At 39.7% G+C, this 26543-nt stretch overlaps 1 protein-coding gene and 1 long non-coding RNA gene across 2 annotated transcripts; one reads left to right on the top strand and one right to left on the bottom strand.

The window, feature by feature from the left end:
* Positions 1 to 1397: 1397 nt before the first annotated feature.
* On the bottom strand, positions 1398 to 26318 carry LOC135114100 (uncharacterized). The gene is made up of 3 exons (XR_010275218.1): positions 26223 to 26318; positions 11878 to 12021; positions 1398 to 2609 (listed from the first exon to the last, which is right to left on the bottom strand). It is a non-coding gene; the product is annotated as an uncharacterized LOC135114100 (long non-coding RNA).
* LOC135114098 (uncharacterized) lies at positions 11462 to 14374 on the top strand. The gene is made up of 3 exons (XM_064029798.1): positions 11462 to 11695; positions 12430 to 12616; positions 13078 to 14374. The coding sequence occupies exons 1-3, from the start codon at positions 11565 to 11567 to the stop codon at positions 13300 to 13302; spliced, it is 543 nt and encodes a 180-aa protein (XP_063885868.1). The 5' UTR covers positions 11462 to 11564; the 3' UTR covers positions 13303 to 14374.
* Positions 26319 to 26543: the final 225 nt, after the last annotated feature.

Below are 26543 nucleotides of genomic sequence, written 5' to 3'. Positions count from 1 at the left end.
CCAAAGTTGGCATCATATCCAGGACTGGCAACTCAAAAGAACCGTGAATTTCTGTTAAACGTTGAAAACATGAATACTGAAGGATAAGACCTCTATATTCACGGTGTTCATAGTGCTTTGGTTAGTGTTAGCTGCAATCGATACATAATGAAACATCCATGCGTTCTGCACTCACATATATGTCGTTGTCTCTTGTTAACTTCCAAAAACTTATTCCACAGGGTGGTCTGTATGAAAAGTGGGCGTCCGATCTCCTTTTTAAGGTACGGCAAGAAAAACGCATACAACTGCGGAAGCAGCAAGAAGATGCAGAACAGGAACCGACACGGTCAAGAGAGATGACGTTGTCACTCTCCATGGACCACATGCAGGGTGCCTTCATGCTACTCCTACTGGGACTCATCCTGGCAGCTCTTGTGTTTGGCGGGGAGCTTATATGTCAAAATTTTGTATAGGCATTTCTCCTTTATCGGATGGTTATCCATATACCAGTAACAACTTGGGGAAAGGAATAAGGATGACCGATTTCCATAATGTGATGATAAAACTGTCTCAGTTGCATTGGAAATGTCTTTCAGGAAGCGAGGATATTGGTCTGTGCAGGGACGTTTCTATGCACGATGTACGGTACGCCTCTAGACAATAAAGGTGTATTTCCACAGAGACAAAGGATAATACACAGATCCCTCATGGTAAGGGGCACAAAAACTTAACCCTCAATCATTCACTCTTAAAGATCTAGACCAGCCTCTTCGATACAATCATGAACACCCATCGCCTCTGAGGAGAGAGGTGATCCAAAGCCCATTCATACATCGTATTTCTTAATGATAGCTTACGAAATGTTGCACGAATAATGAACGTTCTATATAAAGTTGTGCAATTTCTTCCACATGGTGTCTTGTAATACATATAGGCTTGTTGCAATGCTTCCCGGTGTTTAGTAAACAGGATCTGTTAAAAAAAAAATCACCTTTGCTCTGTTCATTGCACTGTTTGTAAAATATATCAAACCGTGTTGTATAGTCACAGAAGTTGCCGTAGGCTAGGTTGTAGGTTGATCTGGAAGCCGCACCTCCTGCCTCCTTTCCCTCTTCGGCGGGGTAACCGACTCCACTCAAATTCTTGCCACTTCCCCTATTTTCTTCCTTTTTATTTATTTTTTACTTTGTTTTATTTTGTTTTATTTTTCAGATTTAAGGTATTTTCAACCACCTTATCTCAATAAGAACATATCAACATTAACATCAGCATCAACAACACCAACAACAATAATAACAAGGAAGTATTAACCATTCAAAAAATCTTGTTGAAACGATATAATTGTTTACATAAACACATTCATGTTACTGTCAGCGCTGGGCACTGGAGACATGATCGCTTTTTATTTGAGTAGGCACAAATATCACCGAGATAATAATAATAATAAATGATAATAATATTAATAATAATGATGATAATAATAATAATGATAATAATGTTTGTTTAAAATCAATATCTAGAAGTGCTTTGTCTTCAAGTTTCGCGCATCCTCCGTAGCTGCTAATTGCTGGCCTCAGCCATTCACGCAAATAGTATGTTGTGATATAAAACCAGTGGACATGCATGCAGCCCTCAGCCAGACCAGCGAGTACCAGTCAACTCTCGACCGAGAACGGCGAGACAACTTGAGCAGTAAGTCTTCCTCCTTGCAGAGGTGTGCTGCAACCCTCACTCTCCGATGTACAGCTTTTGTCGGTCCATCTCAGTATCTTGTGTCTTTTTCATGCATGAATGAGTCTTGATGAAATGACTACTACATTCAGAAATACTCATAAGGCATGATGACATGTGACACGAATAAACTATCACAATTTATTTATTTATTTGTCTTGCGCTTACTTTCTTTAGTAAACTCGACGCTGTAGGTTGTCGACATGAATTCTGTTTCTCTTTAAGAATATAAGAATGGGTTGGTAACATTTCGGTTACAAGGGAGATAAAAGTCCAGTCCATGGTATTTGTATCTTTGAAATTCACGTTTGAGCATTTTCCATACTTTTACTACAAAATATTAACCGTTAGAAAGCTCACCCTGTTAACTTGCATGGAAAGAGAAGCATGCACACGACCTGGTAATAAATGTTACGTACAGTATTTTAAATTCTTAGAGAGAGAGAGAGAGAGAGAGAGAGAGAGAGAGAGAGAGAGAGAGAGAGAGAGAGAGAGAGAGAGAGAGAGAGAGAGAGAGAGAGAGAGAGAGAGAGAGAGAGTATGCGTTATACTCAAAACTTTTCCATATGAAACGAAAACAGCCAATCCCAAACTAATGCTAATAAGAGATAAACAGACGACCATGAAGAATAATGTTTTTCCTGAAGCATTTTTTATTTCAAACCACCAGTTAATAAACAGCGAAAAATAAAAGCCTCTGTTTTCACTTTAGTCAGCACGCCAGTGAGCGCTTCCTGATGTGGGATTGTTTTCTCTCACCAGGTCTTCATCAATGGTGGTGGCTGAAACCCTTGAGGATCGAGATGTTAGTAAGAGTGGTGCTGCTGACCTTCCTTACGTCCGTGGTTTGCCGCTTCAGGACGAAAGGCGAGTTCATCTGACCATAATGTTCATCCCTTAGGAATAAATTTGACTCATTAGTTGATTCAGTGTATTATCCCTCGGTCTCCGGCCTAGATACCTGCGCGTTAGTGTTTCCAGCATAACAATCAAGAGTACTTCGTTTTATTAACAGAAATGTGGAAGTAATAAAACAGCAGATATGATTCTATGGTTATACTGAGCTTTGGTTAGGACGCACTTTGATTATGCTGTACATTTCTGGTCTCTTTATTATAAGGTAAACGTAGATGGGCTAGAATCTGTGTAAAGAAAGATGACTGATAAACATACGTTATTAGGATACGTTAAAATATCTGAACTGCACTCACTGGAAAGGCGTTATGCGTGTGATAGCATGGCAGAAGTATTTAAATGGATTCAAGGATTCAACAAAATATTTTATATAAACCAGGTTCTTTTAGTTAAGTAACAAGTTGGAACTAAGACGAATGGTTAAAAAATAAACACATTGAGATTTAAAAAGATGAGATAGGGAAAATTTAGCCTATAAAGATGGCTGTGGACGAGTGAAACATACTTAGTACGATCATAGTAGATGCGCACACGTTCGATAGTTTTAAGAGAAGGTTGGATAAAATTTACGGACGAGAATGGCATATATATATATAAGTTTTAACAGGTCAGGAGCTGCCTTGTGTAAGTCAGCTAGCTTTGTGTTTTTATGTTCAGGATCCAATAGTTTCCGCTCATCGTGGACAGGGAGATGAAATTTGTTCCATTGTCATGACTATTGGTAAATATTGAGTTTCGCTCATGACTCTACGATAGTTTTCATCACATGGTGCGAAAGGGACTATTGAAAAAAAAATGTAAATACAAAAAAAAAATAATGAAATATCGAAAATACAGCAAGCGTACCATTGTGACTCCCAAAATTGAGGAAAGTATGGCAAGATTGGATAAGAATTCATTGCACTTGCCGTTGTAAATTAATATGCATCTGCCTTACTGTGATGATTGTTTACGTTATGAATGCTGGACATGCTACATTCCTGTGATAATTGCAAACGTAATGGTATGTATTTGGCTTGCAGAAAATCATAAATAATATTAATAAAATACAAGGCAAAAAAATGTATAAATTTTTCAGATGCGAAGAAGCTTCCATTCCTTGGTGGTGCCCCGATGGTAAATTTACTGGAGGCCACAGGCGAACACTGCTGCTCCGATACCTTCACAACGGACAACTGTTATGCACAATCTTCTATCATATTCAAGGTGCGTACTTTCAATTCATCATCGAACAGATTTAATATTTTGATGCAGAAATGAAACAATTCTTTTCCAGTACTGGCTGCATTTTGTTAATCGAAATAAAAATAAAAATCTTGAAAGCACAATAAATCTAAGAGAATATGGACGATAAGTTACAATTCTCTAATCGGTCCACATCAGCTGATTTTGCTATCCGGATGTCCAATGTTAACAATAGAAAACATCAAGCTGGATAGGATAGTGTCACTGTGAAGCTGAGGCTATTTTCCAACCAAAAATATTATTGTGCCACAGGAGGCACGGGAGCCACGGCAGCAGAGGGGTGGCGAGGCGATGTTCCTAGAGAAGGCGCACCACCGAAACACTAACATCACGCACTGCCTCTCCCACCTGGTTCCTCTGGCACGTCGGGTAGGTAACCTTTCTATTGGTGGTTGCACGAGAAGAGTGGTCGTGGCGGTGGTGTGAAAACTGATGTAATAGTTATTGAAGGGTAAATCTGAGTAGTACCGTCTCAGATACTTCATTTAGTATAGTAGACTTGTAGTGCCGGAAGCACCTCCCGCTTAGTTGGTCCGGAAGCGGTATTGAAGCGATTAGACAGGATACGGAGGATGCGGAATTATGATTGGAGGAGCGCAGTGGAGAGCACAGTTAAAGGAGTAGAGGTGGGGAAAAGGGCGCAAATATTGAGCGCATCTCCAGGGAGGTCAGAAATACGCAGGGGGTGCTGCACTAATTGCATAATGTCATGTAGAATAGCAAAGTTGAAGGCTTGTTCACCAGGTTAGTTAGCTCAAGACCATGACCAAAGCTGCAGATGCATTCTGCTACTGAGAAACGAAAGGAAACAAGCAGAAGGGACACGGGGAACGAGTGGGGGCGGCAGCAGGTATGCAATACCCCCCAGACCCTCCATGTACCTCCCTGAGAGTGACCTGGTGGCAGGTGTTTACCGTTTCCTCCTCGAGCTTTTATGTAGGCAGGAGATTGTCTCTCATACATATTTCGTTAATTGTGACGGTCAACGCCAAAAATGTTTTCTCTATTTTCGTATATTTTATTGAATAATCTTATTCTCCTTACTGATCCTAGAGTTAACATCATAAGGGAGAGTCATTTTCAAACTTGATACTGAAAATAATCTCTATTTTCGTATATTTTATTGAATAATCTTATTCTCCTTACTGATCCTAGAGTTAACATCATAAGGGAGAGTCATTTTCAAACTTGATACTGAAAATAAGACATTTCTACGAGTAAAGAGAATGTGCTAAAGAAACCATGTAATGCTAAGCTTGCTGTCACAGTTTTGCCTCTCATCTTGGTCGCAGGGTCTGTAAGTTGTTCTCGCTCCTGCGGCGCTCTGTAACTTTTAGTGAAGGTACTCGGTGTGTCTGAGTCACCTTATGCGCCTTTTGTCAGCAGGTGCGTCAGTTATCATCGTGCATGATGGCGATGGTGGCGATGGTGGTACGTCACGACGTGGCCTTCCTTACTGCTTTCGCCGAGTGGTCTCTCAAGGGCTGCTTGTTGGTGACGACAACCAGGTAAGTGATTGTGACCCGGGTGGACTTTTCTACACCTTAGGAACCTGACCATTGGACCTCCTCCATGATAAGCGCGATTTTTTCTTAAACATGAAGAACGTTTCTACAAGATCAGAATATGAATAATATCAAATGCTTGTGAAAAATGGTACAATTGTAGATTCCTTCCCCAATAGATTGCCTCCCCAATAAATAAATAATTAATAATAAATAAATAATTAATAATATATATATATATATATATATATATATATATATATATATATATATATATATATATATATATATATATATATATATATATATATATATATATATATATATATATATATATATATATATATATATATATATATATATATATATATATATATATATTAGTTAAACTTTTGCTTCAGTTTCCACGGTGCCCGCGTGAGCATGACTTCCCTAATATTTACACCATCCTGGGAAGAACAAGATTCTTACAACATCAGAAAGTTCTTTGGCATCGACTGCTACACTTCTATGGCAGCTGCTGCCGCTCTCAATTTCGCTGTCAGCGTGGTGCCCACTCCCTCCTGGGCCAAGGTGGGAATTACACTGTAATCTGCTCAGATTCTTCAATCTGATCGATAGGATCAATTTTAACATGGGTGAAATAATTGTGATCATTTTGCTTTCATTACTATTTTTTTCTTTTTCATCTTACTTTGGGATTTCGTTGATTAATGCCTGAAACATACCAGTGGTCTTTCACAATTAAAACAAACAAACAAAAAAAGTTGCAATTCTATTAATTTTACTATGCGTACCATCAACATTTACAATAATGCCATCCCGTACATGCAGGTAACGCGTGTGATGGCCAGAGTATCCCTCATGGCGTCCATATTTCACATGATGATGCCTCATCGAAGCAAACAACATGACTTCCTTCTGAACATGTCGATAGATTTCAGCGTGGCACCGGCGAGACTGCAAGCTCGATGGAGGGCCGCCTACTACTCGCTCTCTGAGACTGCCTGGATTCCCATATTTCTTGGTCGGATTTTCATGCCAGTTGCATTTTTCACGGTGAGCAACATAGCAACTATTTATACAAAATTAAATGAGCCAAGGCATACTGGCTTACAAAATTTCTTCTCTTTTAAATGATTTGAGGGATTATGACCGGAGTCATTGAGTACCGATTCTTCAGCGTGATTTGTGACATTATTACCATGATTCCTTTAAAATGATATTTCTTCACTAAACCTGTAGAGGTGAAATGTGGACCGGCACATCCTTTACCTCATTGTGACCTTGCTTGAGGTACATGAGGCATGTACGATACATATTTACCTTACTTGCCTGAAATTTAGCAACACGAAACGCCATTTTGTCTGACTGGAATAATTATTAGTGAGTGTACAACTGTAAAAACGAAACCAAAAGAGAAACTATGACTCTGAAATCACCACTGCCATTTGTTGCAATTACATGATCTGTAGTGACAGATTATAATTTCATCCTTCAAAAGAAGTCTCGTAATTACGATGGTGAAAGCAGGTTATTGATGAAATATGATACAAGCCAAACAAAGTTTTGTAGGAACATAATAATTTTCTCCTCAAGCGCTTCCAATATGGGTTAACGTGTTGGTATGGTATTGCTCTATCCGCAAAAGTAGCGCAAAAATGTAGCAGACTGGAGTTATGAATAAACAATTTAAAGCCAAGTAGACTGGAGAATTCATACAATTCATCACACAGGTAATCAAATCCTACAAGAGTAAGGCGTGATTCGCTCACGAATCGAAAACGGTGTTATGGTCTACCATCTTGATCCTTTTATGATGTCTTCATACATAACCAGGTCCTGTAAAGGTTTACTTTTCATGCATGAATTGTTACTTAAATATCAGCATGTGCTTTATGATGTGTTTGGGCATAACCTGAACCGCAATCGCCAAAGCAAGACTCTTCCAATTGTATCCTGACCGTTAACTTGAATTATGAATGCAATTATGTTACAATATAAACAATACACAATTCAAGACATGACCACGACAATGTTTGCCAACCACTTTCTTCGTGGTGTAATTACAGAGCGCGCTCGCGCGCGCGCACACGCACGCACACACAGATAAATAGACAGGTAGACAGTTTATTGACCATAACAAGCTTTATAAAAAATTCACAAAATAATTTTTACATAAGAAAAACAGCAAGAGCATTCACGCATTCACAAAGTTCCCTAAATCAGTGAAGAACGTCCTCGCCTGCAATTCGACAGCGATAAGTATTTATAATGTTTGTGTGAGGTCTCAACCATACCCAGGAAGGTATCAACTGCTCAGGACGTGATCGATACATGGCTGATTAATTACTCACACACATACACACATACCGCTCGAACTAAGGGTCTATATTTGTAAATTTGACAGTATTCTGAGCAATGAGTTGATGTAATTTGTGCACACAATGTTTACATTAAATTACGTATTCTAGTTGTACATGTACATCAGCAAAAATCTACATATCTAAATATACAATATGATTATAATGCAAAAGAGAAATACAAACGTGCGGAATTCTTGATATTCAATGTGCAAACCTGCCCACTAAACACTGATACTGATATGGAATACATTAATGTTTGTGGGCTACTCAAGATTAACCTTATGCTCACCTCAAATCATCCTGGATTATTCGTGAGCAAGCCATGTTTTTGCGAGTGTCCATGGTTTTCGAAGACTGATTTCAGTCATAGCCTATGAAGTAAGACGTCCGGAATATTAGTCTGTTAAGATATCAATTGATATGGTAAAACAATCCCTGCATAATTCCTCCATATCGACAGCTGACGTGCAGGTATTCGCAGGGAGGTGAGGGAGGTCAGCACAGTACTGTAGTGACAGCAGACGGGATTGGATCTGTGGTCGACTTGATTCTCTTAGAAAGGAAAAGTATACGTTTATTTTCATTAATTTGGCCATCTTAAAGATATGTGGCGTTTCAGTCGAGGAAAGGTAGACAGACGGAAAGCGTTGTTTCGTTTCTTCTCTCTGTAAGAAAAAACCTCCTTGCTCTTTGATCTGAGTCGCACATTATAATACTCATAGGATACACACATTAGAATTCTACGTCATTGTATTCGATTACATACAAGAGTCTCGTATTGGAATACACATCTTTGACCATTTACAAATATTTCAGTTGTGCTCGCTGTCGCAAATGGAGATCAGAGTAGCCTTATTGCTTATGAGCTGCCACATGGTTGCCGCAAACTTGGCGAAACAGCGAGGTAAGTCGCATGAACCTTTCAGCCAAGAATTTTCTAATGTATCATTGGCAGCTGGTCATGTGTTGAATGTTTTCTTTTTTTTTTTCCTCTGATTCCTAGATTTGAGCGAAGCAGTGGGCGTCGGGACTGCAGGGGTGCTGGTCTCCTCACTGACAAACTCACCATGCTCTATTATCTTCGTCTCAGATGACTCCAATTTATCCTTGGTTTTATATAAGGTGATGTGTGTTAGTCTGTTCTGTGATACAATTCTTTAGAAGACTGTAAAACTTCCTACTTGTCGGCAACGAATTACACACATTTTTTTACAACTAATGATGTGTTCGGCAGGAGTTGACGGAAAGCTGGCGGCAGCTGCAGGGCACGACGATACTGAAAATGTCACAAGCTGGTCAAGTCCATAATGTAACCCAGCGCCTTTCTCAAAGCGTTCCTTTGGCTCGTAAGGTGGGTAGAATGAATGAACGCGACTCCCACTGATATATTGAATGGAGTAGTGCTGTAATTAGACGGTCAGGCAGCTCTCACAGTGCTGGTGAGGTGATTAAGTGGCTCACACTGGTGGTGGAGTGATGGGTGGGTGATTTATTGACTGTGTCCCTTAAGTTCCTTTTATATCCCCATATTAATCTCAGATAATGTCCTCTGTCAGCAGGTGCGTCAGGTGACGCGGTGCTCGATGGTGGTGGTGGCGAGTCAGGACCCAGAATTGCTTATCGCCTTCGCTGAGTGGTCTTTGAAGGGCCGGCTGCTGGTGTGGTCCACCAGACTGGTGGTGGTGACCCGCCTATCTCTTCCGCAGTTGCAGGCCCTTCTGCCCGCCCACTGGACTTTCTCCATGATGAACACAGTTTTTCTCAACATTGAGAAGGAGTCTTCTGATATAACGTATATTGCTGTTTTCATGTTATCTTTTCTTATAATTTCATCTAATCAAGTGCTTCTATAATAGATAATAGGTAAATTTAATTTCCATATTCTGTTAACATTGACATGTTAAGAAAAAAAAAAAAATGCATGAAAATGGAAGTGAAGTCTATAATCTTTAATTCGCCAGGTGTGTCTGGTACACATACCTACCCTACAGCCCGGGTGGTGGCAAAATAAAGAAGGTGAACGCCTGGACGCTGGAGGAAGGCTTGTACAAGTACCATAATCTGCTTCCTTCCAACGAGAAGTTTATGAAGTAAGCTATTCAGGCAACATGAAGCTGCATGGAATAATATAGGAGAGAGAGAGAGAGAGAGAGAGAGAGAGAGAGAGAGAGAGAGAGAGAGAGAGAGAGAGAGAGAGAGAGAGAGAGAGAGAGAGAGAGAGAGAGAGAGACTTTAGCCAGCTTGAATGTTGATTTTGTAAATGACACATTCGTTCCGTTCTGGTGTATTAGGACAGCGGTGATCTGACTTGATGACTGAGCTCGACGATGTGACCCAGAATAAACCATTCACTGGGTATTGTGTTAGTGAAGCACTGAGATGATAGAAAACTGAGGCAAATAAATGTGTGTTTGAAGAAAATAATAATAACGTGATACTTTACATCAGATGTACTCATGCATCACTGGATCACTTAAACTTTTTGTTCTCAATGTAATTTTGAATACTGAACTTCAGTTTCCACGGAGCAATGGTGAACGTGACCCCAATGCCGTTCATGCCGTACTGGGGCACTGAGACTCCCGAGGGTTCGTCCGTCCCTGTACACGAAGGAACCGACTATGAGCTCCTACTAACTGTGGCTGCCACGCTCAACTTTTCCATCAGGATCGTGCCTTGCGACACCTGGGCTGAGGTGAGCGGCCGGGGAAGAGCGTGTGAATCGTCTTAAACAAACCAACACTGAGGCTGAATATCAAGACTCCATGATACACACTTTCTCTAACCCACAGGCAACGAGACTGGTAGAGGAACGCATATCGCTGATGTGTCCCATTTATCACAACAAGATGACTGTGAGAGCGGAGAAGTACGATTTCTCCTTTACCTATGAATTCTCTTTTCTGTCCTTTGCCATGGCAAAACCTGCACAGAAGCCTCGATGGCAGAGTCTGTACTATCCACTGGCTCATCACGTGTGGCTCATTGTGCTGGCCACCGTTTTCTTCGTTCCAGTCATTCACATCTCGGTAAATATCATGAATACAATACAAGTAAACTTTTTCAGTGCACAGTTACATGAATCTTAAAGTTAAAGTCAATTGCAATAAAGATTTTCCCCATACAGGTTAACTACGTGCAACAAGCAATCCATGGAGATAAACTTAGGAGTTTCGGAAGAGTGTTCCAGGACATGGCCGGCTTAATTTTAGGCCAAAGTCTCCCATATGAGGTGTCCTGGTACACTTCCAGCCGAATCCTGTTGGCCGCTTGGTTGGTTTTCGTTATCGTGTTTGGGTCGGTCTACAAAGGGAATCTGACAGCACATCTCACCTTGCCTAAGTACCCCTCCCGCCCAGAAACCCTGAAGGAACTCGTGGAAACTGTGGACAAGTACAACCAGACGAGAGAGAGAGAGAGAGAGAGAGAGAGAGAGAGAGAGAGAGAGAGAGAGAGAGAGAGAGAGAGAGAGAGAGAGAGAGAGAGAGAATCTGGATATTAAATGAGTGTGGATCTTCAAACAGTATATATATATATATATATATATATATATATATATATATATATATATATATATATATATATATATATATATATATATATATATATATATATATATATATATATATATATATATATATATATGAAAACTGACATTTTCGGAAGATCTTACTAGTACTATTTTTATATTTCTTATTGAGCATAAATGCCCAGAATGCTTGGAGTTCGGTGCGGCATCCTGAGGCAAACATGGCCTTCTTTATGATGAAAGTCATTGCTTTGTACTTAATGCCACCCCTCTTTGGTTCTCAGGGTGACAATGCCGGCTTATGGAGAGTCGCACCTCAAGTATTTCAGAAGGTCAAACTCTCCTCTATTCACCGCTCTAGGGAATCTGATGGAGTTAGGCCCGAACGTGGTGGAGGGGCTGCAGCAAGCACTGCGGGCCAAGTGAGACTAGAGGAATCTTCTGCATTTACATATGAATTTGCTTACATGCCTACATATTATGGTCATATGTAGAATTAGACAGTGTACATAATCCTGAAGTGGTAGAAAAAAAAATTATGGGTTTTGAGGTGAACTCATCATCATCCCAAATATTCTTATAAGAATACGCACACACAACTTACCTTATTTCAAGTACAATTACATCCTGTTTGGTTGGTTATGGCGTTACTAGCTATATCAAGAACGAAACAACTGATCGTGCATCCTCTGCGGAGTGAAGGGTCACTGGTTTTAGGGCGCAGCATCTCGATGACGAACATCTCAAGCTGAAAAAAAAAAAAAAATATTAACACATCTTTACCAGTTGAGCTTCATCCAGTATAAGTAATCTGCCGTTTACCACCCAAGGATTTGACTGAGTAGTCATAATTAAATACTCATAGCTTCGCCTCTACCTTGTACGTATGTGTCTGCAACCGTTGATAGTCATGTATATTAACATTAATATATGAATACATGTATGCATTTGTTACCTGTCTATCAATAACGTCACTATAAAAAAAATAGCCTGTTCAACATTCACACTAACTTAAACAATACAAGAAAAAAATGCTGGTTTTACTTTCTCAATTTTCTACACAAAACAACGTTTAGGCAATGAGCTGTTACTACGAGATGTGATAGTTTTATTTAATTAGTGCTGCCAAATACAGCTTTCTCTATCTTTACGTCAGGGAAGCTCATGTGAGCGGCAGAAGGTACCTAGAGTACCAGATTGCGGACAAGTTCGGGGACGAGGACGGAACCTCCCGCCTGTATGTGGGGCGCGAGACCGTTTTCCCTGGTCCCTCGGGCTGGCCCATCCCCCATGATGCGCCCTACACAGAACAGCTTGATAATTCGATTATGGCCGTCGTGGAGGTTAGTATACAGTACATGTACTTTATGTGTAGGGTGTAGGCAAACCGGCGGATATTGTTATAAGTGAAACAGCGTGTTATTCTGAAAGAAGAAAATACGTATACACGTATGCACTTTGAGGCTTCTGTTAGACTTGAGATGAAAATTTTGGCTAGCATGATAGTCAGGAAGCGGCCAGGCGAGTCATGGAGGTCTGCCGGATGCACCTCGACGATAAGAGTGATTTAATTATATTTTTTACAGGTTATGGAACATTACTATATCTTATAACGACCATTTTTTTTTTTTTTTTTACTGACAAGCAGTAGTACATGAAAACAGTATTGGTGTAATTACCAATAAAAGGCTACGTGGCATCAAGTCATTTACACCTAAACCATGCCTATGCCATTTAAAACTTGGTTCTCCATATTTTTAGGAATACGATATTTTTAGGAATATACGTTGTGAATACTCTACAGGCGGGGCTGTACGAAAAGTGGACGTCTGACATGCTGGCCAAGACAAAACTGGAGCGCCAACGGCGGAAGCAAGAACCACAGCAGGGCGACCAACAGGAAGACTCGGCAGCGAAGAAATCCTCCCAGAGCCTCACCATCACCCACACCCAGGGTGCCTTCATCCTCCTCCTATTGGGCTTAATCCTCTCAGGCCTCACCTTTGTCACAGAGATAAAGTTTTCTTGAACAGAAAACTGTGCCTGTTACGCGTGTTTAATTCTAAGTGTCACGTGATATTGTATTGTTTGCAGTGTGTGTGTACACACACACACACACACACACACACACACACACACACACACTACGAACTATATCTACAATATAAAGCATGCGACCATAATCATATTATAAACAAACTATGTTGATGTCACTAGGATAATGTATCACTGATTTCAATGGGTAGAATCAACGAGATTATGCAGTGCAGCTCATTTTCTATTTTCGACTTAGAGAAAATCTTGAAAACGTCCAGAAATATACCTGTGTAACATGCGACGTACGTCCTTCAAAAGGAGGCTGGAAACTAACTAGAGAAATAGTGTAGGATTGGAAACAACAGCAGAGCCATGGGCTTGTATCACTTTATCTACATGGGAAATAAAAAAGTAAAAATAAAAATAAAAAAGGAAAGTTGGCAATACTGATAAAGAAAGACTAAAAAAGAATATACCCGCCACTATGACGAGGCTAAGCACACTTTATTCATTGTACACTAGTAATGTACTCTAACCTGAAGATTAACTGAGAAAAAGTGAACAGCAACGTCAGCAAAACAGTAGGGAATTTATAGTATTCAGTATGTCACTTGGAGTGACTGGATGAATTTGTGGCATTGAATTACTACATGTTATTTTTTTTTGTTTATTTTAATTCTTTTCTTTAATCTGTTATAAGAACTGTTCAAGTCTCGTTATGATGCAATAACTTGAAAATTTTCCAAAAATAAAAATTGTCCTATTTCTATATTTCAACAAAACTTGGAGGTGTCTTTAGAAGTTTAATCATATTATATTAGCAGATAAGTTGGCTTGTTGTGTTTGTTCCCTTTCGTGTATCACTACACATGTTTTCACAAAACATATTCACATTAGTTATACAGCGTGTGCAAGAGCAAGCGCGAAATAAAATGTAATTCACTTTGCAATGATCATTAATTTCTTTATGATATGTAATATATGAGGTAAGTTACAAGTACTCCCTCAAGTTACAACATAAATAATGAAGGTGTCCCACAAAATGGTGTCCTCATCATCCTGCCCACTAATGATACAGGCCGCTTTTCACTTATGGATCTGCGATTTTTCGCTTTGTTGAAAAACGCGTAACAGAATGACTTTGCAAAGTACCGAGTTTACAGATACGAAAATCAATCAGTTCACACATGAATAATGATTATGGCATCGTTGCAGAGTCTATTAGATGCACATTTTAAAAGACGAAACGAGAACGCCAAGGCCGGGGAGAACATCGCCCAGTAACAGTTCCCCCATGCTCGTGTGTCCTCGTGTGCTCGTGTACCGTAAAACAACTGTGTCGTGATTCGTAACACCGAGGAGTTCGAAGTCTTGTCGATAGAGGCGTTCTAAAAAGCAGAATTCAAAATCCAACAATAAAAATGATCTAATCCCGTTTTATATTTTTCTAGGTCTGTAGGTCTACATCTTTACGGCCTTTCATTGATAAGAGACTGGCTGACAGTAACATGATAACAATAATAGTAATAATTATAATAATAATAATAATAATAATAATAATAATAATGATAATTACAACAGTAACTATAATTACAATAATAAAAGAACTATTGTGCTAAATAGCTATTTGCTAGTATCAATGTGGTATAAGATTTCCAAACTTGAAGACCAAGCAAGTTTCAGATAATCTCAATTTAGGAAGTTTTATTTCAATATTTTAACCCCTCAAAGTTCTTAAGTGATGGGTGTTGTGTGATCAGTAATGGTGCGGAGTCACAATCAATACACTCAGCTACTCAGCTAATGAACATAAACGACTGGTTGGATTGACCGCTTTCCTTCCTTCTGTGATGCCACACCTAAGTGTATGTAATGACTTCCTGCGAGCATGTCCTAAAAGGATCGACATTCATTTCGTGTGTTGAGGCAAAATCTTGACTATACAATTAATAGTGTTATTATATATATATATATATATATATATATATATATATATATATATATATATATATATATATATATATATATATATATATATATATATATATATATATATATATATATATATATATATATATATGGTACAAAGAGTGAATCATATAAACTTTTTGTAAGTGTCCCTTGCGCACCGTGCATGGACAGTAGAATAATCAATATGCCCAGCACATGCTGACCAATCACACGTGCTCCTGGTTTGAAGTAGCCTCTGGGAGGTAGTTTATAAATACAGCAAAAAGCAGCAGCCACGACTCTTGTGTCTAACTCAATGGTAGCAGCTGCGGCAGCCGAGCAAAACATGGCCGGAAGATTGGTGTTGGTGACCTGCTTTGTGATTGTAGCAGGCCGCCCAAGATCCGGAGGTAAGGTCTAAGCGGAGTTTGAATACATAGGACATTGCAGACCATTCTCTGGTTTTCAATGCGTTAAGGCACTGACGTTACATTTCTCAAAATGGACAGGCGTGGGTCAGCACCTAGTGCCTGCTGGTGGTGAGGTGGTGGTGAAGAACCAAACAGACGCTACTTGCACCGTCATCGCTATCACGGACAGTAACGGCTTCGCTTCTGGCACCTTAAAAGTGGGAGTTACATGATTCTCATACTATAACGTTAACACACTGTGTCCCGGTACTCAACTGTCTCCTTTGGCAATAAGTTTGGTGAAACATCCATTACTGCAAGACAGAGTTCAGGGACATATCACCAAGATAACATTCTCTATCTATTCTCTAGGTTTATCTAGAACACGATGAGATATTTTCATGAGACATTACTTGTCTGACGCAAAGAAAAGTATGCACGGTCTGTCTCATCTTCATTAATAACTTTTTTCTTCATTAATAACTTTTTTCTTCTAATTACACATTATATTTGGTATTTCATTCGGTATGTATAAAAGGAACTGTGTTTCAGGAATCCTAATATGTCACACAGACGTCAATCAGCTGAAAATTATAATCCAAGAGAATTATACTGGCAAGTATTTTGTTCGTCACTGTTGGAAGGTAGCTTCCTTTGTTCCTTTTATATTTTAAAACAAAAACAAAAAATCTAGTTTTCAATGTATTAAGGAAAATTAACAGAAGTTGCCAAACAAAGTTGTTACTGGAGAAATTCTATCCGACAATAATTCTGCAAAACTCTACTAAACCTGCAGCTTAACTATACGTCAAATTTTTTGTTGTGCCAATTGAAGATATAATTTGTCATGGACTGATTTAAACTATTTGGCTTTTTCTGTACATTTGGCTTGAGTGACAAATAAATTAGAGATTCTTGTGAATAAAGATTGCAAGAGAAAACTCACGATACCTTTATGACGAAATGAACGGAGCAGTGTAACACCAATATGCCTTGTAACTAATGGACGATTGCTACTGATCAGTCTTCCAACAACCTTGGGATTCCTGAAATGCTGATTTTCGTACAGACACACAAAAATCTTTTAATATAGTGCATAATAAGAGTAAGCAAATTCTTATGTGAAGACGAAAACCATAGTGCATGTGTCGCCCAACTACAACCAATATTATCTAATCTGAACGGAGGGGGAAGCAGGAATCTTAACCTAGCGATCGAAATTGTTAAGTGCTCAAGAGCGGTTAATATAATATATTAACACCCAAAATAATAACAAACCCAAACCCAAAATAATAATAAATAATAACACCCAAAATTAAGCTGACATTGTTTACAGGATGTTTACTGGTCTCGTGGAGACCAGTGGCAAGCGTCGGTAACATTTAAAGCAATTTTAGACTACGGAAATGCCAGCATGTCTAACTCTCTGTCCAAGATGATCCCTCTGGCACGTAAGGTAAGCAACTTTACCGCTTAGTCAAACACATTTCATTGAAATCTGAGGAGCTGTATGAATGAAATGACATAGGCGAAACGTGCTGTCATCTTCATTTACACTCATAACCTTTGGGATAACTGTAAGGCCGTAGGCAAAGGTAGGGGGCTGCTTGGAGTAACAAGGGAAGTCTGTACTCTTCCCACATTTAAACTCTTAATTACGAATACCAACTCAACTCATGTAATTTCTTTTATGGATGATTTAGTTATGAGGGAGCCTAAGTGTGTGTGTGTGTGTGTGCGCGAGTGTTGGAGGTGGAAAATGAGGTGATAGGGAAGGATGGAACATGGCTGATTGGTGGTTGTGTGTGCAGGAGGAGCTGGAGACGCTATAGAGAAAGGGTTGGTATTTAGTATTCAGACTGGATGATGGAATAACGGTAAAAGCAACAGTCAAAAAGGAGAGAATGAAAGTATTGATAAACTATTGTATGTGGGAATCACTGCCTATAAATCATTACTAAGAAGATTTTGAAGCAGCTACAAACCACCGTGACATGTTCTGACAGCAATACATTGTAGGTCCTATATCGAGATACATGTGGCATAGGGCAGGGAGGCGCGCATACATACAGACCATCTCCATAACTCATGCCTGTTTTCGTGTGATAAGTCCTTAGTACTTAATTTTTTCTAACACAGTTCATTGTGCGCATAAAAGTCCGAAGACGTTCAGTAGCTAGGAATCTTTCAAAACCTTGTTCCCGGAAGAAGTGTTCTTAACGAACACAGAATACAACACCGACTACGCGCAACACGCACCCAAAGTTAACCTTACTTAGGGGTGAATGCTTTTCATAGAGTGGCAGAGAACGCAAGTTTGATATTGTACTCAGGGTTGGGAGGACAAGTGCTTATCACACTGCTGCAGCGCTGTATTATTGTTTGCAAAGTTGCACTGTTGCCAGAGTCAGCCAGCGTGTCCTCCGTCAGCAGGTGCGCCAATTGTCGTGGTGCACGATGGTGGTGGTGGTGAGTCTCGATCCTGACTTCCTCGTCGCCTTCGCCGAGTGGTCTCTGAAGGGCCGGCTGCTGGTGTGGGCCACCAAGCTGGTAGTGGTGAGTCGCCTGACAATTCCGCAGCTCCGGACCCTTCTGCCTGCCCACTGGACTTTCTCCATGATGAACACAGTCTTCCTCAACATGGAGGACGATGCTGAGCAGCCTTGGTACTTATAAACTGTCGTTTTGTACTTTTTTTCTGTATTAATCTCCACTGTACATTAATGTATTTTCTACATGCGCAGGAAGCTGAAATGATAATGTGAAGTAGCATCAAACGCGGATTGACGAGTGCTACTGAAAAGATGACTTCAAATTTCGTCTTATCGCAACGGAAAATGAATCAAATATCACCCAAATGTTAATAAAAAATATTACTACAAAATAAAATCAATTCATAGTTATTTAGCAAATAGACCTAAAATACAATAAATGTGAAAGATGGTCGCCGTTCTACACAAGTAAGGAAAATGAAAATACGCCCAGAACTGATTAAAAACCCAACTTATTTTACATAGAAAAATGTTCTCTATCCCATAACGCATCTACCTCTGCATTGACTGTAGATAGACAATTTCGAAATCCCTGCCATTCCAAACCGTTTTTACGTAGTTCCCAAAGTGAAACATTCCGCAAAATCAACAAAATCAATGAGGTGACATTGTATGGCGATGACTACGTACATATTCTTTATGTTGTTAGGCTAAAAATAAAGTTCCTGCGCTGCATAAGATTTGCGGCTGAGGAAAAAGTGTCAGTGTCGGTGTTCGTGGTCAAAAGCCGAATAACGTACCACACTCACCTCCAGCTAAAAGTTTTTCTTCGACCTAAAGTCCTTTGACCTACTAATAATGAAACTGCCAAGAGCGATTAACATAGTCAGCAGATCGGAGGACTTGAGATTGAGAGAAAGCATGAAACAGTGGAAGTGAGTAATAAAGGCTTCACTATATACGTATTTACACTTTTTAATTGTCATGCTTTACAGTCAGCAGACGTAAACTTCCTCTTGATACCCAGCGAAGTTTGAAATTGAATTATTAGGTTTTCTCCCATATTTACTGCATTGAACGTGGATCACTGTATTCAACAGAAACGAGGAAGAACTATAAGAAAAAATAGGATGCTCATTATTTCGTGAAGATATAAGGGCTTGTCTAATTTTGTGAACGTATCAGATTCGTTTGCAGTTGATGCATCTCTCCACTTAGCATATAATCTGATTAGAGCTGAAATATGTTATTGTATCTACTTCCATATTGAAACAATTCGAGAAGAAAAAATACGTCTCATTCAGTTTCCTGTTCTCAATGTACTACAGTCGCATGACTTGTACAGGTGCGGCGTGTACACGTACTTGCCGTACAGCCCAGATGGCTCCCAAGTGGTCAAGATCGCCTTTTGGACACCAGGTCGCGGCTTCAAACACCTCTCTTCCGTCTCCTTCTTTGAAGACAAATTTAAAAAGTTTGTTTTCCATAGAACTGACCGAATCATCAAATAAGATACTTTTATTTTATTTTTTCCATTCATATTTACCTTTAATAAACTGCTTAAAAATAAATAAATTGGGTACAAAGAGGCGAATTCTCTAAAACTTCTAACACGACTTCTTTTCGCTTGACTGTTTTTAAAATCTAAAGTTTCCACGGCGCCAAAGTGAACGTGACGTCCGGTCCCTACATGCCTTACTGGGACGAGGAGGTGGTGCTGGCCCATGATGGCTCCAGGACAACCGTGTACCGCGGCTCTGACTACCAAATGATGCAGGCCATTGCTTCGACTCTGAACTTTACTTTGCAGGTTCTTCCGACATCTACCTGGGATGAAGTGAGTATAAAATGCCTATTTTGGCTTGAAGCATACCATTCTTCATTTTTTTCTTTCTTCTCTGTGTTAGGATTTGTCAAATGATACTTGATAACTGATACATTCATCGAGATATTGCTTTTGTTGAATGTCTTGAGTAATGAGAGAGAGAGAGAGAGAGAGAGAGAGAGAGAGAGAGAGAGAGAGAGAGAGAGAGAGAGAGAGAGAGAGAGAGAGAGAGAGAGAGAGAGAGAGAGAGAGAGAGAGAGAGAGAGAGAGATTGTATTGTCATATTGCATCAGATATTGCCAATGTATTGCCAAGACATTAATAGAGTAAACCTCCCACCAGTGAGATCTCAAACACTGGACCGGTTTCGTACTGGATCAAGGGGTGCAGTGAACTTTCCAGTGACCCAGCTGTGATCTCACTGATCACAAGACAAGGGGGCAATCACAGCCTGCCCTCTAAGGACAACACTCTTCCTTCACACAAGTCTACATGAACTTAATGCACACTCTTCACCCAAAATTTAAAAGTTATAGTGGCGACCCCTACGCCAGCCTCGAAGACCCTGTCTGGGGAAAGGCTCTGATTTCCGAAATACCCTCATACGGCTCTTATCATTCTCTGTAACTTCATCTAAAGTTCACTTTCTGACCATTCTATTGCTGCTGCGGTAGACGGTCAGTGTTCTCCTACGTCTATTAACAGTGGTGTTCCTCAGGGTTCTGTTCTATCACTCACTCTTGCTATTATTCATTAATGATCTTTTAAACCAAACTCCTTGTCCTATCCATTTCTAAGCTAATGATCGAACCCAACAATTTTCCACGACTTTTCATAAACGTTCAATCCTTTAAGAATTAAACAGCTCACTCAGGGAAGCCACATAACTAACTTCTGATCTGCTGCCACGTGTGGACCCACGTGAGCAGTAAACAAGGGACAGCGGAATTACAAGAGGACGGAGATGATTAACAGCTACTGCACACTGTATTATCCCGGGTGAAAAACTTGACAAAGGAGCAGCCAGCACGTAGCCACCAGGCGGCTGGATACGCGCTACGGGACTGGATTTACCCTCTCTCACTTCACTCGTACCGCTCTTCCAAACAGTGTGGAATCAAGAGCTTTTCTTGTTATCAATTCCTCTCCTTTAACTGACTGTCTTCAGCCTCTCCCTCATCGCCGCAATGTTGCACCCCTTGCTATCCTTTAGTGATATTTTCACGTTAATTGTTCTTCTGATCTTATTAACTGCATGCCTCTCTAATGCAAGAGTTAACCAGTATTCTCAATAATTCAATCCCTTTCCTGCTAAACTCTGGAACTCCCAGTCTTCTTCTCTATTTCTTCATTCCTATGACTTGAACACTTTCAAGAGGAAGGTTTAAGACACATCTTCCAATTTTTGACGATCGTTTCTGACTGTTTGGGAACTGGCACCTCAGTCGGTCTTTTTTCTTCTAATTTTGTTGCCCATGCCAATATGGCTAAAAATGATTTTGGGTAGAGAAACAAAAGACGAGAGGAGAAAAACAAGTGTCAGAGGTGTGCGTGTTGTAGGTGAAACTTCCCTGGTTGTTTTGGTGACGGGCATTGCAGCATTGCTAACATGCTGCAATGGCCATTTATTCAGGTAGACGTGAGGACTCGCCAAAGTCACATTGTACTTTGAACTTCTGCTCTAAAGCAACTGTTCCCTATCCCACTGATCTAATAGCGGAAGCATATTAGACACTGGATGACCATCTGTCCCTACCCTGATCGCGTTTTAGTGTGTGTGTGTGTGTGTGTGTGTGTGTGTGTGTGTGTGTGTGTGTGTGTGTGTGTGTGTGTTCAATATACATGTTTCTAGGAGTCATACATCGCAAATTGACAGTAGACAAATATGTGAGACAGAGACAAGGACTGGTAGACAATGTTATGTTATGTTTGATGTTGTAATTTTATGTTTGTTACGCTCAATTACTGACCTTCACTGAATTTCGATGAACATGTAATGAAGTATAACAGCTATCAAAAGTGTGAAAATGGCATGTACGTACTCATAAGAAAACGAAGATGACGTGGGCAACCTAAGACACTGCACCGTAAAAGAAAGCTATGTTGGATAAGATTTGAGGAAAATTCGCTAAGTTGCACTGTAATATGTACTACTAATGATCAATTTGTCTTTCAAGGTGACATACCTGGTACAGACGAGAGTTTCATTGGTGGCGCCCATTATATATGTGATGCTTCTTGAGCGATTAGAGAAATTTGAATTTACCTACGTCCATGAAAATGCCTACTTGTCATTTGGCATGGCTAAGCCTGATCTGGAGCCTCGATGGAAGAGTGTTTACTATCCCCTGTCTACTGGAGTGTGGATAGCAGTGATTGGACATGCCGTCTTCTTTCCGTTCCTTTTGTGGCAGGTAAAAATCTTATATAATATTTGTTTACTATACATTAAGAAACCAAGACATCTTTGAATGATTTCATAAATATAAAAAAAACATCGTATATTCCACAGGTCATTCGTGCAGGACATCGTATATTCCAAAGAAGAAACGTGGGTGTGGGGGCGGTGTTCCAGGACATGGTGGGGATGCTGCTTGGTCAAAATCTTCCTCATCGCCTTTCAAACACCTCCTCTAGCAAGGTTCTGGTGGCTGCCTGGCTGGTTTTCGCCCTTATTCTCGGGCTGGCCTACCGCGGCAACCTGACTGCCTCTCTCACCCTTCCCAAGTATCCACCGCGCCCAGAGACACTCAAGGAAATCGTCGACCATGTTGACATGTAATATATGCTCATAAATGTATTATACTTCAATTTCGAGACGAAATTCATCCTTAATTACATTTAAGGTTTGATGCACACGAAAGGATAACGCATCTCAGTAATTTTGCATATAATAAGAACTTTGAATCTTTTCCAGTCATAGTAATGGTATGATATTATATAGTTCAGATCATCTTGAGGAAAGTATTCTTAATACATTAGAACTGAAAAAAATAATCTTAATGTATATTAATAAAAAGTTCTGCTACTTTGACAAAAGATTAATAGGGTCAGTCCTTCTACATTCCGTCAGTTTTGCGGGGTGTTCAGACAGAAATATTATCCATGGCTGTTGTCTGTTCCAACCACTCACCCTTTCTGAATAACAATGAATATCTTAGAGTTAAGACTAAGCTAGCATGACTAAGAAAGTTTGGAGGGGAACGTGGATAACAGGATACGTAACAAGATATAAATGCAAATGTGCTTTCTTAAAGAATCGATGTGTTCAAACCTATCTTCACTTACAGTCGTCACTGTGAAAGATTGTCGCAGTTTATATCAGTTACTCAAAAAGACTCCAAATACAAATACAACCTCTATATTCGGTCTGGATGGCAGACAAGCAGATATCGTCATGGCGAAGGGTAAATGCTCTATTCACAAAGCCGACGGGGGCACATACAATAACAGCCTGGACGACAGAAAACCCGGTGTTAGTTAATCATATTAAAAAGACGACGGCAAGAACAGAAAATGACACGGCGCCCGCATGTAGTAGTGTGTGAATGATAAGCATCTGTAATACACAGAAGGAATAAGCGATGTAATTCTGACTTTCTGCAATGCAATGATCAATACTTGAAACAGGTAAGCAAGGTTTAATGTATCATCTGAACATGAACTGCAGGCACCAGTTGCCAGCCGAAAGTGAGAAACCCGGGGTTTAATAGCTAAGGAAAAAAAAAAAAAATCAGTAATAACTATAATCTAGCTTAAACATGAAATAAAAAATGCATAAATAGAGAAGAGTAGTGCGGTAGACTGAGTAATTACAGAACAACAGAGGAGACAATCACTTCCTGCATGCAAATCTAGATGCGAAAGCAGGATCGGAGGGATATTCAAAATTAATCCCAGAAGTCTTGCTTGTTGGACGCTACATAATACGGACACATGCAATTCCTTTGGAAATAAGACCTCCATGAAGCGACTTTTCCCGCTTTAATGTCACTTGTGGCTAAACCTGTCCTAGAGTGCAATGAACGTAACATACTCCTAAATGTTCCTTTAATTTATCTGGTTAGATTTGAGTCATAATACGAAAGGTGCTTATTTTTGTTCTTGTTTATTAAGGAGGATATAATCTGACGGAAATATTTTTATGTAAAAGTAGATCTTTCATTTGCATTATTATTTATTTGCAGGGTAACCATGCCTACTTACGGCGCCGAACATCAGAAGTTCTATTGTCAATCTGATTCTCCACTGTTGCGAACCCTCGGCGGCCTTATGAAGACCGGGATTTCACTGATCGAGGGTCTTAAGAGGGCATTGGTAAGGAAGTAAGTAATGAATTTAAATCAGATTTGTGCTTTACACAGGTGTTGAACACCGTACCTTATAACAAACAATGTTTATCATCATCACCACAGTCCAATGAATAGACCTTGTCCAGTCAAGGATCACGACGCTGTGCCATTACCTGTTAAGTTATGCTTACAACCAAGAGTGCGTTTGCATGACAGCCTAGTTCTTGCAGATGATTTTGACATTTGTTTTTTATGTAAGAGGAGCTCTGGGAAAGGGCAACAAAACTAGTGAAGAAAAGAAAAGAAAAAAAAATGTCACCGAAGTTGCCTGTCCAAAAAGAATGACAGGTCGAAAGCAAGTTCAACATTATTATGAAAGTGTCACAAGCATTCGTACACAAACTAAAGCCTTTTTGTGCTTTTGCGTGTGTTGTTCATCTGTGTGATTGTATTTACAGCGCCGGCCATTTGGATCCAAAAAAATACATTCGTTATAAAATTCTGGACGAATTCACGGAGGCGGACGGCAGCACCCGTCTGTACGTTAGTCGTGGTTCCGTATTTTCCACGCCCTGCGGCTGGCCAATCCCGCACGACGCGCCCTACAAGGCTCAGCTGAACTGGTTGATCGTGGCCATCTTGGAGGTGGGTCTATCGAATGATTTCACACCGAAAATCGAATATACAATAATCAATCAATCCACACTAAGTATAAATTGACAGTTATGTACAAATAGTGAATCATCGTCAGGCCGGCCTCTACGATAAGTGGACTGCGGATCTGATGAGGGAGACGCAGCTCAGGAGTCAGAGGAGACAACGGCAGCGCCAGAGTGCTGATTCCCAAGGGCAGCCAGAATCAAGGGAGATTCACGAGGATGGTTTACCGGCCCTCACCATCAACCACACACAGGGCGCCTTTATCATTTTCCTACTTGGTCTCGCCATTGCCACACTTGTCTTTTCCACAGAATTGCTATGAATGACATAAGCATGTAACTAAAATCAGTGGCCATGAAAGAGTCGATGTAATTTATCACACGCGAAGTGTCTGAAGTGTCTGACGCCGAAGAGGAAAAATACTTTTTCGTTTTCTCTTACATCAGCAATCATGTTGCTTGTATGTATACAACGAAATAACTTGTGCTCACGACCTTGAGTCTTCAGAATTTCCTACCATTATTATTCTCTCTCTCTCTCTCTCTCTCTCTCTGTATGTATATGTATGTATGTTCTCTGTATATATATATATATATATATATATATATATATATATATATATATATGTATATATATATATATATATATATATATATATATATATATATATATATACACACACACAAGCAGGGTACACAAGCACGGATGGAAGTTGGTTAAGTTGGGGTGTGCTGTACCCTATTATATACTCGTATATATATATATATATATATATATATATATATATATATATATATATATATATATATATATATATATATATATATATATATATATATATATATATATATATATTAGCACGGATGGAAGTTGGTTGAGTTGGGGTGTGCTGTACCCTTTCTTGTAGCATAAGAACGGGTATGAAATAAAACTTGCAATAATTATTAAACTAAATATCCACCACCTGAAGCGGCCATGGCACGTGCAACTTACCAAGGACACAGTGATCCCGCTTGGCTTTAAGTAAGTATGTACAGTTAACATAACACACACAATCTAATAAGCAATAAAGGAAACCAAAGATGACGAAACATATACAAGTTAATAAGCAACAGAGTGAATGTAACATGTACCAAATAATAAGCAATCAAGGAAAACGAATATATACCCAAAATACAACACATACATTACGTACACGCTCAGGCGTGTACGTAATGAAGAGTGTACGTGTGTGTGTGTGTGTGTGTTCGTGTTTGTGTTCGTCACGTCTTCTTCTAACTCACGTCGATGTAACGGAAGCCAGGCGGCAGGATGGAGGATGGTTCCAATTGCAAGAAGCGAGTGAGACTGAAGAGGTATGGAGGTGGAAATCAGTCGTCAGCCCGGTAGCTCGATCGAGACGCGAGTTGAGACGTGTTTTCAAAGCTTCGTCCTTATGATACCGCCACGGTATGGTCGAGACGATATTCGAACCCGATGTTTAGTTGGAGAGATTAGTAGTTGGCAAGGCGGGTAAGAGGGCTGTAATAGTGTGTGTATATATATATATATATATATATATATATATATATATATATATATATATATATATATATATATATATA

Source organism: Scylla paramamosain, chromosome 27 (assembly GCF_035594125.1).
Source record: "Scylla paramamosain isolate STU-SP2022 chromosome 27, ASM3559412v1, whole genome shotgun sequence".
NCBI classification, from domain to species: domain Eukaryota; kingdom Metazoa; phylum Arthropoda; class Malacostraca; order Decapoda; family Portunidae; genus Scylla; species Scylla paramamosain.
The sequence above is the reverse complement of the archived record's forward strand: the minus strand, read 5'-3'. Positions and strand labels throughout refer to the sequence as shown.